Source organism: Pinus tabuliformis, chromosome 9, assembly GCF_031772625.1.
Source record: "Pinus tabuliformis cultivar Carrire ecotype Pingquan chromosome 9, CPIR1, whole genome shotgun sequence".
NCBI classification, from domain to species: domain Eukaryota; kingdom Viridiplantae; phylum Streptophyta; class Pinopsida; order Pinales; family Pinaceae; genus Pinus; species Pinus tabuliformis.
In genome coordinates, this window is record NC_142307.1 from 1,524,162,648 (window position 1) to 1,524,182,408 (window position 19,761).

Sequence of the window (19,761 nt, forward strand, 5' to 3'; positions counted from 1 at the left end):
TTGAGGAGAGTAGGGAATGAAGTGTTGATGAAAAAACCCATGTTCTCTATTGAAATATTGCAATGGATTATTGAGATATTCCCCCTCCCCCATTATTAGTATGTAGCTTCTTGATGGAGCATGATGATTGTTTCTCAACAAAAAATTGAAAGGTATTGAAGGTCACAAAGGCTTCACTCTTGTACTTGAGGAAGTATGCCCAAGAGTGTTGTGAGAAACCGCTAGTAAAGGTTAATGCATGCTTAGCCATTAGAAAAGGAGTTGAAAAAAGTCATTAAATCACTATGCACCAACTCAAGCGATGTTGTTTCCCTCAAACCTTTCCCTTAGGAAAGGGATCTTGGTGTTTTTGTCCAAGAGTGCACCCTACACACACCCCATTAGTATAAGAAACTTTTGGAAAACCTGAAACCAAATTTTGAGTGAACATCTACTACAAATACTTATAATTTAGATGGCCAAATCTTTCATGCCAAAGCCTAGTACTCAATGAACTGAATGAGCTATAAAAGAAGAAGTTGAGGAAGGTTTAAAGCTCACAAACTTATATAATCAAGAGGCATGAGCAACCTTTCCGAAAGCAACGACCACCGTTGGATCGTGTAGTTTTCTAACAACTACATGGTTTGGAGAGAACTCCACTATTTTTCCATCACCAAAATGACCGATTTGATAAATGGATAATAAATTTACAGATATCTCAGGGACTAGGAGCACATTGTTAATGCATCCACTTGTCAACTACACAATACCTAACCACAAAACCTTAACTTGAGTAGAGTCACCCACTACAAATTGTGAAATGTTGCGATGAGATATAAAAGGAAGTGAATCTTGACGAGTCATATGATGTGATGTCCTTGAATCAAGTATCGAATAATTCTTAGATCTATTTAGGGTTTGGAGTGATAAAGCATGTCATTTACCTATTGAGATATTGTGCCTCTTCATAACATTTTCTAAAACTTAACTTCTTCCAACATTTTTCTTCAATATGTCCATATTTTCCACAAAAAGTAAAAGTTTCATTGATTTTTGTCTTCATCTTTTTCTTTGAGGAGGACCTATTGTTCTTCGAAGCTATAGGTGGAGACTTAGTATTCTATTGAGGCTTAGAAAGAGACTCACGGGTTGGAAGGTTTTTTCTTTTGTTGATACCACGCTTTATGCTGACCTTTGGAGTTATGAGCCACCAAAGCCTGATTTGAAGAGCTAGATCAAAAATCTAGTTGCTTGAGGTTAGATTTTTCCCCTGTGACCTTTGGAGTTATGATCCACCAAACCCCGATTTGAAGAGCTAGACAAAACATCTAGTTGCTTGAGCTTAGACTTTTCTCCTATGATATGATCACACAGATTGTCTCAAAATTGGGCATTTTGAATGAGTCACCAAGGGCGCCCCTTATTTTGAATGGATCAGCAAGGGCATCCCTTATTGCATAGAAGGTAAATAAGAAAATCAGGGAGATTGAATTACAATCTCACCCACCACAACTACAATTTTATATAATAAAAATAAATTTTTTGAATTAATTAATTTACAATTTTAATTTAATTTGGAAAATTGTAATTTAATTAGTTTAAGTTGTGGAGGTTTTATATATTTTTGATTAATTTTATTAGAAATCTCCCAAATATTTATTAAAATTACAAATTTAAATGATATAAATTTCACATAATTTTTAAATATTCAGTTTATTTATATAATAAAAATATATATTTTAAATAATAAAAAATTACCCTTTTTACCATTATATTATATTATATTATTAAATTAAAAATAAAATAAAATAAAAACGCCTATTCAAAATTGCCTAATTCTAAAGGAAGATTGGTGATCTATCCTGATTAGACATCATTAACGCAAGCTAATAGAGCGGGGAGATAATGCTGGCCATTAAAGTTATGGTCTGCGACCTAACAACTACACCGCCCACGACTAGTCCTCATCAACGACCAGAACGTGTGGGTCAGACAAAACCCACATCACTACCACGCAGCTTCCTACCCAGCAACACCACCTCGCCCGTGCTTTTCGCAGGTTCTCCGTCCACGCTGAACAAATTATTCTTCCACATTATTACCTTCTAACCTTTCTATTTCCCTATAATTACCACGTCCCTCCTGCTCTCTTGCCAACAATTCCTACTCTTCTCTCTGAATTCCATCATTCACGTTTGAAAATCTCTGTATTCCATCATTCGCGTTTGAAAACACCCTGCTCGCGCACAGCAACGAGGAGGTGAGAAATAGTAGTAGAAGAAGCATTCGCAATATAACAGATTCTCACAAAAACAAACATCAACAATTCTGCCGCTAATGGAACAGATTCGTGTTGATTTTTTGTTTTGCAGATGAGCGACATATCTGCTAAATCGGAGCCAGATCAGACGTGGCCGTCAACATCTCCCTGCGCTGGCTGCAAGATCCAGAGAAAGAAATGTTCGCACAACTGCGTGCTCGCGCCTTATTTCCCGCCGGATAACCCCCAGAAATTCTTGTTGGTACACAGAGTCTTCGGAAATGGCCACGTTGTCAAATTACTACAGGTTTGTGCAACTGCTATACATTACTGTGTTTATATGGACAAATTTGTTCAATTGCTTTACAGGTTGGATAGAACTTGTAATGTCTAGTTCAGATCTGGTCCTACTGAATTTCAGATTTTAGTAGAAACCATAGGTGATCATGGGGTTTACGGTGTTACAGGATCTGCCTGCTGAACAGAGAGCTGATGCAGTAAGCAGCATGGTGTACGAAGCAAGCCAAAGATTTCAAGATCCTGTCCATGGGTGTGCAGGAGTAATCAAGTATCTGAAGAATAAAGTATCAGAGCTGCAATCCCAATTGGCTTCCACACAAAGAGAGCTGGCTAACATGAGTATGCAACATGCTAAACTCTTAAGCTTCCTTAATGAAGGTTCTGATTCACATTTTTATAATGGGTTACTGCTAGAGAGTGAAGACACACATGCTTTAGACGATGGTGATGCTATGGAGCTATGGGAGCCATTATGGACATAATAATCCACAACTATTCATCATCGCTTAATTAAATGACATTCAGTGCTGCATGCTTATGTTTTTCCCTATTTCTTCTTTTGTCATGGGTCTGTTAGTCCTACTAGATGTAGGCAGGATTGCATGTCTTCTAACAGATGCACAATATGATCATGTTTCCACCAATGAGATTTATTGGATCTGATCTCTCCCGGAAGTGAAGTTCCAAGGAGAATATCTTCAATCATTTTAAATTTATATAAGTGTTTACAGTTGCATCGAAGGCTAGGTTTAATGCGATACCATTGCTGGCTAGCTATGTATTTCATGAATATGGATTTTGTTATTATTATTTTAATAAAATTATAATTATTTTGGATTTTTTTTTATTTTTCTGAATTCAGGTTTTTGTAATGCATACTTGAATTATTGAAAAAATTTAGGTAATTACATCAGAATTGTTTAATTTCTTGATGCCCAATTTTTTTATTAGTGGACATTATTTACATGCTTTTTATAGTTATTTATTTTTTTATTTTAAGCTTTTTAAAAAAATTTATTTTGGTGGACATGAGCAAAATTTCAATTTTTATGCCCCACGGACATCATTGAGCACATTTGGGCACATCATACTGGGTTGTAGAATGAGCACATTTGGGCTCAATAAGTAGACTTTGTTCGGACCATCTAGTGTGTTTGAACCATCTAATATGGTTCATCTTTATGACAAAACCGAGAATGATCTTGGCATATGATCAAAAGAAATAACCCACTAATCTCTACATCTATAAGGTCTCACTTCATCTTGGAAACCCTTAAGCGTGCCTGTTCAGAGTGATGAACTTTAATCGCAATGTAATCGCGATGGTCGTTCCATGCAGAGTTGTAATTTCCGAATTCAGGCTTTTGTAATCCAAATTTGAATTATTGAGAAAAAATTGGGCAATAATCACATAAGAATTATTTCGTCACAAATTTCAAACACACTAGTGTGGTTCATCGTTAGAACAAGATGGAGAATATGATCTTGGCCTACGATTAAAAGGAACAAGTGACGAATCTCTACATCTTTTTAGAAAATACCAAATCTGACTTCATTTTGGAATCTTTAATCTTTTTAGAAATGCCAAATCTAACTTCAGCTTGGAAACCCTTAAGCATGCCCGATAAAAATGACAAACTTTAATCGCAATGGCCCTTCCATGCAGGGTAATAATTTCCAAATTTAGGCTTCTGTGATCCATACTTAATTATTGAGAAAAATTTGAGAAATAATCACATAAGAATTGTTATGTAGACGCATTTTGAACCATGTAATGTGGTCGTATTTTGAACCATATAATGTAATGAAATTGTTATGTCAACCCATTTGAATCATGTAGTGTGCTTCATCGTCAAGACAAGGTAGAAAATCAATTCTTAACATAAGAATAAAATAAACAATCAACAAATCTCTATCTTGAAAACTCAAAATAATGAACTTTAATAGCAATACTTCTTATATACAAAATTGTAATTTCCAAATTCAAACATTTATGATCCCCATATATATATATATATATACAAAACAACCCAATTTACCTATATTTCATACAGGGATTTTTTTAATTCATACATTTTTCTACATTCATATAACATTTATATTTGGAATTCGTTTTTAGCCAGTAATCTCTCCTTACTATTATCAATCGAAATTTAGATTTTGTTGATCAATTTAATTCTTAATAAATGAAGAGAATTGATAATCAAGTGATCATTGTTTGTGTGTTTTAAGAGTGCAGCTGAAATCTACATTGTGATGTTTAACCATTATGAAAAGACAACCATCTCAAAAGAATTTCTCTATATTAAAAGTTTTAAATTTTTTATTATATATAATATTATTTAAATTTTATGAAAATGCTGTGAAATTTTTTAAAAATAAAGATAAATAATTTATAATTATTATTTATTAGAAATCAAAATTTACATATAAATATATAAAAATATCAATGTAAATTCATCTTATATTTAAATAAAATAAATATATATTAATATACTTTATATAATAATTTAATTTTAATATATGTGAATACACAACAGTAAAGCAATAAAGCTACTTTATGGCACCCATCTTTCTATATTGATTTGATTCGCTTTCGATGTGTTATTTTTATATAGGTAAATATTCTTAAATGGTTATTATTTAACCACCATTAAATCTAATCTAATTTAAAAGAACATAATGCATTGTCCCCTAAATTGAATTGCAGTTAATTATAAAATGTATTAAGTTATCTAGTTGGAGCGATTTTAATTAAAATATTTATATTTATATTCAAATATTTTATTTATAAATTTAGTTGTTTTTTTCAAATAAATTTGGATTAAATTTTGTAAAAAATTGATAAAATGATATTATTGAATATTTATTGAACAATTCTAAAATTTTAAATCAATTTATATATTCAATTTGTTTTGAATGAATTATAATTATATATATATTAATTAATTATATATAATTTTTATAAATGTGTTTTTTCTTTTCCTTTTAAAACTAAGAATTTAAAAAGATGTGAACCAATAATTTTAAGAAAATCGAAAAAATATAATTTAATTAGTAATCTTTATGTTATAAAATATTAAACAATCATAAAATTTATAAAATATTATGCAAACCATACAATTCAAAGTAAAACAAAAAACAAAAAAATAAAATTTAAAAGTAACTTAACAAACCATCTTTTATAATCAATTCAAAGACCAGTAAACATTTTCATAAATATATTTTTATTTTTATTATTTTTAATATATATTTTTGTAAAACTCAATTCTTAATTATGATATCACATTTTTGACAAACTAATTTTCAAATGTTAGAAATATGAAAGAGAGCGAGAGATCGATTAAACACAACACCAAATACAATATATCTTATTGATCTCACAGACATTACATATATAAGAATACATGACCTTTCTAGATCCGAGAATGGTGGATTTAAATTACTAAAAATAGCTAGTACACCTATTAACCTAGGAACTCACACAATACAACTCACGACAACTTGGAAGTCATGGAAGCATTACTTCCAACACGCTCCCTTAATGCTTACATGTAGAAAATATAAAAAACCCATATTATAACAATAAATAAATCTTTTTCAGATTTGTTTGATATGGTCATCATCAGCACCCACATCCACTCTGGAATCTTGCAAACACGACTCTTTCAACTCCACATCTTAGTGCTGTCACTTGACCTCCATTTAAAACGTAACCGCCTCTGACCATCGTTGATGAACCTTGCAGAATTGATGCTTCTCAACTTCCCGGAGCGCAAAGGGTCACTCTCGATACTAAACCATCCTATGGAACTGCTACCATCTGTGAATCCACGACCCTCCGCAACCTTATCTAGGATAGCATTTTGGGTACAGAATGTCTTCAGCAGACAATTCTACAATGTGACCTTGTATAAATAACTTGTACTAACACTCCCAAAACACGGCAGGTCACACCAACTAGACCTTATTAAAAACTATTTGTAATTAATGCTTCGAGAGCACGACCAGTCACATTAATCTATTAAATAATCTATTAAATAATTGCAAAATAATTGCAATGTTCTTTATAGTGCTTTGTGATAATTTTTAATAAAAATAAAACAAACAACTCAACCAACAAAACACATCTGTTGCACATTAAAAAAATTATCCTGCCGCCTAAAATCATATTGTAATTGTGCATCTCTGTCGCGTCAATTGTGCATTTATAATTGCACTGGAATTGGCATGAAATTATTATACCATAATATCTGACTGCTGTTGCAATAACTAATAAACCGAGCCATCTACGTTCTGCCCAACAATTTAGAGGTGGGCTCTAGCTCTTTGAGCACAGATCCATGCAGGCTCCCCGTGGATGCTCTTAATACACAGGCCACTCGAAACTCGGCTCCACCACGCACAGCTCCAGGCTCCACAATGGTCACACTGAATATTATGATTATTATTTTTTTCATCGCTTTCAATCTTCACACGGTTGCATTGTTCAACCTGATCCAACGCTCCAATCCACGCTATCTTACACACAGGTTCACATCAATCTCACCCATAGGTTGTTTATGGTGTCGGGAAGATCTCTTTTCGCCCACGCAGCGGTCACTGGTAGTGGACCTTGGATCACAATGGAGCTCTGCTTTGTGGGTTAGGCAACTCGGTTTAAGCACTAAACTCCTCTGCCGACCAGATCCACGAGAGCAAGACTGATGTTGGAATCCGTTCCCGCATTCTGTATGCTGTCAGTCCCCTCAGAACCGGTTGAATGGACGCGGACATTCACACAAACACTAATTATTTACAGAGGAATAAAATTTAAGGATTTCCCATTTTCCTGGTTTTCTATTAAGGAGTTATACAATGTTAGAAATATGAAAGAGAGCGAAAAATTGATTAAACACAGTATATATTGATTTCTACATATGGAAGAATATATAATTTTTCTAGATAGAAAATGGTAAATTTAAATTACTAAAAATAACTATTACACCTAAATTTAGAAACTCACACAATACAACTCAAGACAGCTTAAAAATCATAAAAACATTACTCCGAATACCAAAAAAAAACTTAACAGCAGCAATAATTTTGTTTATATTTTGTAATATAAACGAACCATAGTATGAGAAGTTGTAAGTGGACAGCAATTTCTTTATAATTCCATTTCGTACAAGCTCCAACCCACGTCTGCAAATTAGGAGAGAACTTGGCAGTCTTGAGACTGTAGAAAAGTAGAATGTAACAGCAAAAGGCATGGTATTAATAATGGAACATAATTTAACCTAGAGGCATATATCCCATATTCATAAATTGTTACGTTCACATAGTGCAAATAGGACGCAGGCGAAATAAGAAGCATACTAAGAAGAAATAATCCATTACGAATTATAACAGCTTTCTGCTGCATTGTAGGACATTTAAGACAATGTTTTAAATAAATAAGTAAAGAAGAGTTTTTAATTTTTAATTTTATATTCGTTGATTTTGTATATCAGATAATTATGGAGTAAGTTAATAATTTATTTTATTCTCGAGTATATGTAGAATTAGAATTTTATGCGTTTCTGTGTTGGTATTTTATGTTGAATGTAGATTTCGTATAGCAGATAATCAGAGAAAGTTAATAATTTATTTTATTCTCGAGTATGCATCAACCGCTAACGAGGAGGTAGTGGTCAGGGGCTTCATTCTAGCCTATTTTATTCGATGGCGGCTTTTCTTTGGTCTATAACAAACTTCCTCTTCTCATTCATATCATTGATTTTGGGAGTTTTTCATGTTTAATTTTATATTTATTGGTTTTGGATATACCTATCATTTTTGTATGTATTTCCATGTTGTAGTACTTTTATACCATATTGATTACAGATTTTGTATATCTTACATTTATGGAGTAAGTTAATAATTTATTTTTTCCTCATTTATAATCAGATAAGTTCAGACATTGATATCTTCACAGACATGATTTTTAGTTCTCAGATAAATGTTTCACATCATTAAATTTTGGGTTTTTTCATTTTTAATTTTATATTCATTGATTTGGGATATATTCGTTACTTTTGTGTATATTTTTCAATGACAACATTTTTAGTTTTGATGAAATATTTCATACCATTAATTTGGGATTTTGTTATCTTTAATGGTAAGTTCATTGATTTTGGATATACTTATTACTTTTATGTATAATAATATATTTTATTCTCATTTACAATGTCAATAAGTTCAGGACATTTATATCTTGAAACACATGATTTTAGTTTGTCAAAAAGTATTTCATATTGTTGATTTTGATGGTGCTTGATAGCTGATTGTAGATTTTAAGAACCTTACAAAATCAAACCAGTGGAAGTGAGGTTAATATTTTCACTCACTCATATTCGTCTGATAAAGATGATTAATTATACTTAATAAATTGTTGAGCATGGTTTTTAAGAAGTATTTGAATTGTTAAGCATGGTTTTTGAAGAAGTATTTGAATTTGAGGCATTGGACGATAATGAAACACTCAAACAGCATGTACTTTAGAATAAATATTTGGATTGGCATTGGCAATAACTACCTACCTATCATACAGTAGCTAGCTTCAAACTTTAACTTTGGCAAGGAAGGACTACTGATTTTATTTTGCTCAAATGTAATTCACTTATGTCCATATATAACAGAAAAATGACAAAGATAACAGATGATGACAACACTGCATCGAAATTTGTCCACACTACAATTCACTGATGTTCATATATAAGAGAAAACTGATAGAGGTGGCAGATGATAACAACGCTACATTGGCTACATACCATGGAAGTGACAGCGAAATGTTTTAAGGGATCGAGAAAACACTGAGGAATGAAGGCAGGTTTGCATGATTAGATCGAAAAAAGAAAGTTCGAAAATTCCTCTGATTGTTAGCCTACTAATGTTTTTATCCTGGTTGCTGAGTAAGGTTGAAGAGAACTCATCTGACTCTTGTTTGAAAAAGCCTAACCAGTATCAGGTCAATATTGCAAAAAATGTTCCAGTATGCCGTACGTTTTCACTCTTTTCCATATCTATTCTACACCTTGACTCTTTTCCTCCGTGAAACACGGCTTGGAAAATACTCCGTACATTGTCACTCTGTGTCCATAAATTAATACGGCCTGGAAAATACTCCGTACATTGTCACTCTGTGTCCATAAATTAATATCTGTAATATACCCAGCACAGTGCCACTGTCCACAAATCAATATCTGCCACAAAGATTAAGTATGTCTGCTGGCCTTTAAGGATTAATCAACTATAGTTGATCTTAAGTATGGTCTGCGTTAATGAGTTAAACACAACGCCGGCCACGGTTGGGACTGTACAGCGACCATAACGTTGGGTACGACAAATCTAAAACATATGTACGGAGCATCGTGGTGGCCGTGGAACGACAGATGAATGGTGCCTCTCGTCATTTCTCCGTCAACGTCGTACAATTCTAATCTTCCACTTTTCCTCTTCACTCCCCTATAATTATGTTTAGAATCCTTAACTTTCACAAAAATGCCTCAACAATATACCTTATCACTATTTCTTCCATGTTTTGTGGATATAATTTTAGTATATTATATATTAAATTTTTTATTTTTATATATGAATAATTTTATTTTGAATAATATTAATATTTTATTAATATATATTATGAATATTTATTTTATTTTATGAATAAGTATTAATATTTTATTAATGATATATAATATGAATGAACAATATATTTTTTAATAGAGGATAAGTTTTATGAGAATTTCTTGATATAAGGATTTTTGGTTTTGTTTTACAAATTTTACGTTTTTTTGTATAGCCATTTATGTTTTTATTCGGAAGACGGGCTTTGCCCCTTCCTTTACCCAGATTGTTTCGAGACTTCATAATGAGCCTCAGTCTACTGGTATTCCTCATCAATCTCCCCATCTTTGACATCCTTTTCATAGAGTTGCTGACTCAAGTAGGGTCTTTGGGTTTGCAACAAACCCTTCACTAGGTGCATCATGGCAAGCTAGAAATCTAGGACGCTACATGCCAAAGGAGATGCAAGATCCAAAATACTAGGTTAAACCTCGTAAGATTGGATAATATAACCAATATATGTAAGATCATATTTTTATTTTCAAATTTATTAGATTATGGTCCTCTCAAAAGGCTTCGATTGGGTGGATTTGAAAAAATTGGAACCCCCATGGTCCACTAGATTGGAGTTAGTGACCAAGTGTTTTTTTATAGTCATTTTCTCTTGCTTAGAAGACAGATACAAGCTTTTTGGAGGAGGGACATATCTTTTCAACAACGTAGGGTTCTTCATATGATTCTAGAAGGAGCAGTATAAGCCAGATAAGGAGGAATTCCTTGCAGCCCCAATGTGGGTCCATCTTTTTTCTCTTGCCAAAGAATATTGGGAGGAGAAAACCCTCGAAAGCATTGGTAATGCCATCGAAAAATGTGTCACAATATCAAAGCCTACCACGAGAGGGAGGTACACTTCATATGCACAGTTCTATGTTTATATGAATATCTCGTAGCCTTTTCCAACCTTCATAGATATTTACTATCAGGATTGTGTTTGGGAAAAGGCTTTAGAGTGCGAACAAGTCCCCTTTAAATGTAGACGTTGTCATCAATACAAGAATCTTATTAGGGGCTATCCAATGAATACCAAGGAAACATTTGAAGAAAAGGATAGTTTGGTAGAGTCAAAAACCAATAAGGATCTAGAAAAGAAAAGGAAAAAGGAGCACTGGACCATGAGTAAAAGGTCAGAGACAATGATGTTGGGAAACAAACAAAAGCTGCTGAGGTGGGGACGTCAAATGCTAGATAAATTGTTTTGTCCTGAAAAAATTTCAATGTTTTGCAAATATAAGTTGGTATTAGGAGTTTTTTTATAGGAATTATGGTAGACACATATTTCAGATAGCTAGTAAAATATGCAAGACCTAGAATCTCTATTTTTTGGACTAGTGAAAACAATGTCATTGTGGAACATGATGAATTTTGTTCCACAATCTTCACTATTGTTTCAAAATTCCTTTAGAGCCAAAACCTGTAGTCGGATCGGTGGTCACAGGTCTCGGATTAGCTTTTTAGTTTTCTTTGATTCCTCTTCGATTTGATCAACCTGTGCTTGAATGGCAGTGATCTACTTGTCAATCTTCTGGATTTGGTTGAAGTCTGTGCATTCCCTACTGTTGGCAAACAACATTTGTAGTTGCTCTCTCATAGGATATATTGGTTGATTCTTTAGTGTGAGGCTTCCCGGCCAGGCGTGAAATCTATCCATTAGGAAGCATCTGTTTGCTAGTGCTTCAACGAGTTCTTGTTTCTTGGTTGCCACTTCACCGATTTTTTCATCTATCGTTCTAGCATATATTTCTATCGGGTCTGGCAATGTTGATCTTATTGTTTCCAACTTCTTCTTCATATCAATGTTTTTTGCCACGAGATTTGAACATGATGCTTGAATGTGATCGCAGCAACTCGTCAATGTGCAGGCTGCAATGTCCTTCGGAGCTTCTGTGTTGACATATGTGATTATCGGCCATAGTGATGGAAATTTCTCTGTCACCTGATTGACCTATGTCTGCATATCAGTATTTACTTGTTGCAAGTGATCTCTTTCCTCTGTAACTTCCTATAGTTGTTGTGTTTGTTGTTCATGTTCCCAAACCAGGTCATCGTGTATTCTTTCGGCTCTTTGCATAGCTTGCTGGATGAATGGAAATAGTTGTGTCGATGACCAGTGCTGCGGAGTGTCACTCTGTATTGTGCTTGGCTCTGGAAAAATTTGCTAAATTGTTAGGCTTCTGGCAATGGATTTCTCAGAATGGGAGGTGGGAGAGTGAATTGGTTGTGATTGTGGGGTGAACTGGGGAGTGGAGGGAATGATATTAGGGTTGGGGACCACGAGGAATTTTATAGGGAATAGTGGTTGGAACTGTTCATTCTCCCCTGACTGCGGAAGGGTTGTGATTGGTTCTTTCCCCTAGAGTGGGCCTGACCCAAAAAGTAACGATACTAGCGAGGCCGATTGGGTACCACTACCATGGGTGGTCCCTCTAGGCTGCTATGTCGAATCTACTTCCATGTCTTCAGTCGCTAGTCTTGTGTCAGCGGGGATGGTTCTCGACAGGGTTACGGAGGTAGAGGCCGTGTGGGGAGAAGGTTCCGCGACCAAGGTGGAATGGTAGATGGATTTGGGGAAATTTCTTCAACAATCAGAGATGCAAATATTGATTGTCTAACCTCATCAGTAAGGTTGACAATGTGAATTGTTGGGGTAGTTATGGGATTCTTAGCTGTCGGGTTCTTAACTACTCTTTTCTTTCTGGGCTTCCGGACTATTGCCTATGATTGGGTTTCAGTGCCAACGGTAGGAATCGCCATGGCTAGCGGAGTTGTGATTATCGGCGTAAACATAGTAGAACCTTGAAAAAACATGGACTGGTTAGCCTCACCTGAATGTTCATCAAATCTTGCAATTGTATGCCTTATTGCAAACATTTGTTGTTCCATTTGTAGCACCATTGGGTGTATATCTTCCTCACCCAGTATCTTTATGCTGCTCTCTCCCTCTTCTCCTTCTTGCAACTATGGCTTCAGTCTGCCAAATAGATATCGGTACTTTCCTTCGGTGATCTCACACGCAACCCGCAACCATGACCTGATCTCCCTATGGAGTGGTGCTTTAGTTAAAAAAAAATTCTTCGACTTCATCTTGAAGGTCTTAGGGTTGATACATCTAGGTCTAAGATAAGTGTACCCATGTGAGACTCCAAACTAGATTTCTCCTGAAAATTCATCCAGAAGCAGTTTGGGTATTCTCTCCATCGACCTAACTATAACCAGCATCAGCTCATACCATTCGGTGAAAGCTGCCTCATTAATTTCCTTGCTGCTTAGGTCTCCCGAAACTCTCCATGGCTCATACCTGAGCGCTATCGATTTTCCTTAAGTAATCTGCATCATCTCCCTCCCTTCTTCTTCTGCGCAGCCACTTCCACATTGCCAAAGTCATCAATATGTATCCAAACAAGAAATTGGTACTCCTCTTGTAGATATCTTCACAGGCCTCGAAGAGTTCATTTAGTACAAAAGAGGACCAGTTGAGAACTTCTCCGTTACAACAGTGCTCCGTAGCCGAGATTGCGTCAAGAGTGCACTCATTTCTTTCAAATTTCTCATTGTTTTGCCTACTATGATGTAGCAAGTGAACCTTATCTCAATTTTGCTAATAAGGTCAATCTTGGCTCCCCTGCCTCCATGCTTTGTTCCATATTTTCCATAATAATCATCTTCTCTCTGCTTCTTTTCTCTTTTCATTCATGCTTGGAACATTGTATTCACCGCATTTCCTCCTGTTGACAACCCTGCAAGGCAATGGATATCGTCTACGTGAATTGGATACTCCTTGTCGAGCCATAGGGATCTCCCATGCATTATGCTAGCTAGTAGATTCGTGCACTGCATTGCAGCCAATTGTGTGCCGAAGACTGGTAGACTTCTGAAATTGATTAGCTTATATCTTTGTAGACCTCTGAATTCTTCTTTGACTCTGGTTGTTCTCGTGCCATCTTCCTTCTTAATTTCCTCTGTATACACCTCCCTATTCAGTGTTGGAAACAGGAAATAATCCGTAAGATCATTGTCAACCAAGGTAGATTTATCATATTTTCCATATGGATTTTCCATCATGACAATTCGCTCATCGATTTTTTCCTCTGGGACTGAAAGAATTCCCTTTTCCATTGCTCTTCGTCTCTGATAAACAATCGTTATTGGAGGCTTTGAACTTCTACACTTCTGTTGTTGCTATTCTTCAAAGAGAGTTTGGAGTTTTTCTGCTACCTGTGCTTGAAATTATGTAGCTTCCTGCATTGTCATGCAAATTAAGTAGCTGAACTTGACACGACGTTTTCTGACTGGACTTGGAAACTAATTACTACGACAACTTTCCCCATGTATCCTAACCATGCTTCGCTGCCGTCGGCTGACCTGGACTTGACATCTATGACGTAGAATGGGGAAGGACAGAGTGGGCTACATGGTTAATAAATTTTCCATAATGGAGGGTATTTATTAGCTAAATTTGTTCCTAATGGGAAAATATTTTACGGCTTCCATTTGACAGTTGTATTATTAGTTACTTATTATGGAAATGACTACTCGTACAACGGAAAGGACTGACAAAGCGTGTGACTATTAAGACTAAAAAAGCATCTATCTGTGTGTGACTATTAAGACTGACAAAAACGTCTACCTACCCCCCCGCCGACCACAACTGGGTTGTGGTATCATTACATTTTTGCCGCAACCTTATTAACGCCTTTTCTTATTCTTACTACTATATCACAAAAGACATAAACTTCAGATGAACTTTGTAATGACTTGACTAAGTTTTATTGACTACTACCTACTTGCGGGCTCGTCTTTGAGACCCATTAACTTGATTGTGTGGATTTTGGTATGTGGAAGGGTTTTAGGCATGCGCCGTGTACCCATCCTTGTAGAATTCCACCGTCTAGTTGCGCTAGCCTTACTGCTCCAGAATCTTTGATTTCCGCAACTATAAATGGGCCCAGCCAGTGCATCTACAACTTACCCGGGAACTTTTGGAACTTGTTGTCGTACAACAATGCATGATCTCCAACTTGGAATGTTTTCTTTCTGATATGCCTGTCATGCCAAGATTTTTTTCCTTATTTTCTCTACTGACTGGTGAAATTCATCTAAGAATTTGGATTCATCCAATTCCATCAGTTGATTCAATCTTTCTCTTAATGCTACATCATCTATCATTTTTTTTGCTTGACAAATAAACATGTCTGGGACCACTTCTTCTTTTCCATATAACAGCTGAAATGGTGTTTGTTTATGAATTCTTTTCACTGTTGTTTTGTATGCCTATAAATTCGTTGGCACGCGTTCATTCCAGTCATCCCTATTGGTTGATACACTTTTCGTGAGACGTGTCTCCAGTATTTTATTGAATACTTCAACAGTCTCGTTGGCCTATGGGTGATATGGGATACTTTTATGATGTTGAATCATAAAGTTCTTGAGAAGAGACTCAATAGTTTCATTAATTAAATGTGTTCCTTGATCGCTTGTCAGTATTTTTGGGCATCCAAATCTTGATATTACGTTTTCAAAAATAAATCTTTTTGTAGTGTCGGATGTACAGTCCTTGATTGGTGTTGCTTCTTCCCATCATGTGAGATATTCTATAGTCGTTATTATGTATCTTTCATGTGAATGTCATGCTGGTGGTGTTATGGGCCCGATGAAGTCTATCGCCCATTTCTCAAAAATATGCGTATGAACTGGGTTTAAAGGGAGTTAATCTCAATGTGATGGCTTTCCAACCCTCTGACAGACATTACAATTCTTAGCGTATTCCTTAGAATATTTGTGGATGGTTTCCCACCATAATCCTGCGTGCAATATCTTCCTTGCAGTGGCTTTTCCTCCCACATGGCCTCCCGCAACTCTAGTGTAACATTTCTAGAGCACTTCTTCTCTTTCGTGTTGAAGTATACAACGTCTCAAGACTTGATCCAGGCCCATCTTATAGAGATGTCCTGCGATTAGTTGATAATCCGCTGCCCTCACTATTAGATGTCGCTTCTATGTTGGTGTATACCCCTCCGGGCAGTGCCCTGTTGTTAATAGCCCAACAATTTCTTCTAAGTAGTCCAAAATTACCTCTATTCTGAATAAGTCAACATTAGGTAACTGATCATCTAATGACCCTTCATTCTCTCCAGTATCTAGTCATGACAGATGATCCAGCCCCACATTCAGCCTTCCAGGTTTGATGACTACCTCAAAAGTGAATTCTTGGAAGAGTAATAACCAATGACATATTCTTCCTTCTAATACCAGTTTGTTCACTAAATACTTTAGTGCTGAATGATCTGTGAAAAAATTAAATGGCGCTCCCAGCAAGTAATGCCTGAATTTTTGTAGAGAGTAAACCATGGCTAGTGCCTCCCTCTCTGTTGTCGTATAGTTCCTTTCTGCAGTTGATAGTTTCCTGCTGGCATAGTACACTGGGTGATCCATATTTCTCTCTCTCGGTTGCGCCAATACTGCTCCTAATGTGATCCCTAATGCATCAATATGTACATGAAATGTCTTGTTCCAATCTGGGTATACAAGGATAGGAGCACTTACCAGTTTCTCTTTCAACTTATTCAATGTTGCTTGACAGTCCTCCGACCAAGTGAATGCTTCCATCCTTTTCAATAACTTCTCCGTCGGGGTTGTAATTGATGCGTAGTTTCTGATGAATCGCCGGTAATACCCTATATGGCCTAGAGTGGACCATCGTTTCTTTACATTATGTGGTGGTTCCATGTTAATAATTTCCGCAACCTATACGGCGTCTACACACACTCCGTCTTTACAAACAATGTGGCCGAGCAGTGTTCCAAATGGAACCACAAAGATGCATTTTTTTATATTCAAGGATATTTTCCATTATCTACATCTTTCAAACATGACCCTTAGTAAGCTTGTGTGTTTCTTAAATAAACTGTATATTGTCCAGTCATCCATGTATACCTCCAGGAACCTATGAATATAGTCTCTGAATGCAACTATAACAATCCTTGAGAAAACAGCAGGGGCATTCTTCAACCCGAACGACATTACATGATAAGCATATAACCCCCATTCAATTGTGAACATTGTCTTTCTCTTGTCTTCTTCTGCTATTCGAACCTGATGATAGCCCGAGAATCCATCAATGAAGGAATATGCTTTGTTTCCCGCTACAGTGTCCAGAACTTCATCGCTAAAAAGTATTGGGAAGGGATCATGCACACATGCATTGTTCAGACTTCAATAATCAACATAGACTCTGATCTTCATTGTTTCTTTCTTGTTTTGTATGACTATTGGACTAATCCATTATGCTTCGTCTACTGTAAATATAATTCCAGCCACTAGCATTTTTTTGATCTCCCTCTTAAACTTTTCTTTCACTCTTGGGTTCAGCCTATATGGCTTGTGATTTACTGGACGAGCATCTGGTTTCAAAACGATCTTCATCTCTCCTATGTACCCCTTTATCCCTTTTAGCTCTGCTACCTAAGCTGGGAACAAGCCTTGATATTCTTGCAACAAGTCAAATATCTCCCTTGTTGTCTATTCATCCCAATAATCCCCAACACATGACATCTTGAGTTTATCATCTGTTCCAATATTTTTCTTTCTCAATTTCATCGGGAGTAGTTGTGTTGCTTCTCCTGCGGGGCTTTCTTGAATATCCCTTTCCCCTTTTGTTTCCTCAAAGGTCAGGTGTCTCAATCCTTCTAAACCATCTTCATCTGGTTCTGCGTCTACTTTGTCGCAGTCCATATATTCTGGATAACCTGTGTCATAAAGATGTTGTAAGAACTTCTCATCAACGCAACCTTCCCATAATTGTCCTAGGGTGAACAGGATCCTTTTAATAGCATATAAGGTTTCAGTCATGTGTCGATCAACATCTTTGAATGAGAAGCTGTTGCTGAACTGGGTAGCCATGACATCCCAATCCGTTGTTTGTTTACGAAGCTCCTCTTGTATGTACCATGCTTGCGGGATGGTACCTAGGGTATGTATAAATACATGCACCCAAAGTTCTTTCAAAAGCCTTTCCTTTTCCCAATTTTCTATGCAGTCTTCTAAATGCTTCTTAGGATCTGAATTGCCTCTATATTTCACTCTATTCTGCAGTCGGTCTTCTTCTTGACTGAACCTCTCTCTCATGGCTCGCTTTATAGTTCCCCATTCACACAACGTGTTGCGGTGCGTTCTCCACCACCTTGTTGGGGTGGCGTGTAATGCGATATCTAGCAATGGAACCTTGTGATCTTCTCTTATTTCTCTGTCTACTTTGTTTAAGAAAATTTCTATTGATTCAATGTCGTGGAATTTGGGATAGTCGCTTACCTCTGACCCTATCCAATTTATCCTGCATATCTTTGTGCAACATATGGTATCAAGTTTGTATCCCCCTTGCTGCCATGCATCCTACGTGGCTTTCGAACCAACTTCTGAGCTTTGAAAACTCCTCAAGCTGATAGATCCTCTTGTTGTAGGATTTATATAATCCTCTCTCTTACCTGTTGTTAATATGTATAGCTGGTCAAGCATTCCTTCCACGTCCCTGTCATCCATAGGTTCCGTGAACTTGGGTACTTGATACGGGTCCAAGGGTTGTATAACCCGCATCCCTTCTACTTCAAAGATCATTAGTTCTTTTCTCAGGTCGATGACAACATAGTTTTCATATGCCGAGTCAATCCCAAGGAGTGTTGGGCACGGGTCCTTGTCACCCATTATATCAATTACTTCGAATTTAGTGTATGTCTTTACTCCTGCCACATCCACCTCTATATCTTCTAACCTTCCAATAGGTAAGATACAGTACTGATTCACCATCCTCAATTGTATCGGTGAATACTTAAGTTGCGGCTTCCCCATCACCTCCCATGTTTTCCTGGGAAAAATGTTTACATCCGACCCCAGGTCTAGCATCATGTCTTTGATCTGGAATCCTGCAATCTGAGCATTGATTCAGAATTCCCTTCCGCTTCTCTTTTTATTCCGCCACACTCTTCTTGTATGCCTTTCTGGTAAGTTGGCAGATGGTAGTTCTCCTTCCTCTTCATCTTCTGGCAATACTACTTTTAAACTTTTGCGCAACTCCTTCAACATCTACTCATCATCAACGATCTGTAGAAATAACTTAAACCATTCTTCTATCGGTTGAGCATTGTTGAGTGTGTGTTTGTCCTATTTCTATTTCTCCTTTGTCTCGGTCATCCCTTCAAACAATTTAGCTGCCTCTTGATAATATTGTTTTTGTTGCATGGGTTTGTATGATTTCTTCGGAGACATGACCTTAACAATCGAGGGCGGGTCCACCGTACCCTGATCTTCCCCGGTCTTCTTTCCTCCCCTTGTAACTATATTTATATTAGTTATGGGAAGAGCGTTGTCTGTACGAGGCTCTGCGTTGATCAGGTTAGCCCTTCTCTTTCTATTCCTTTCTTCCCATTTTGTAATGAGCTCAGGGCAATCCTCTGTGGCATGCATATTGATTCTGCATTACAAACACCATGGTATCCTAGGGAGCAGACATTCCCTGGCAACATGCCCCTCTTGATCACAATTATAACACCTTATGGGACCTCTACCTCCTGCTCTTCCTCCTCTCA

At 36.3% G+C, this 19,761-nt stretch overlaps 1 protein-coding gene across 1 annotated transcript; it reads left to right on the forward strand.

Annotated features, from left to right (window-relative positions):
- The first annotated feature begins 2,116 nt into the window (after positions 1-2,116).
- Positions 2,117-3,307, forward strand: LOC149154407 (LOB domain-containing protein 1-like). Its single transcript, XM_089440651.1, has 3 exons — positions 2,117-2,242; positions 2,355-2,549; positions 2,710-3,307. Exons 2-3 carry the CDS (start codon positions 2,355-2,357, stop codon positions 3,022-3,024), a joined length of 510 nt encoding a protein of 169 aa, XP_089296777.1. The 5' UTR covers positions 2,117-2,242; the 3' UTR covers positions 3,025-3,307.
- The last annotated feature ends 16,454 nt before the right edge of the window (positions 3,308-19,761 follow it).

What these genes read in the sequence shown, in the direction of transcription:
- LOC149154407 (XM_089440651.1), top strand. Translation starts at nt 2,355, where the DNA reads ATGAGCGACATATCTGCTAAATCGGAGCCAGATCAGACGTGGCCGTCA. An exon ending in ACGTTGTCAAATTACTACAG is followed by an intron (nt 2,550 to 2,709) that starts GTTTGTGCAACT and finishes ACGGTGTTACAG; the next exon opens with GATCTGCCTGCTGAACAGAG.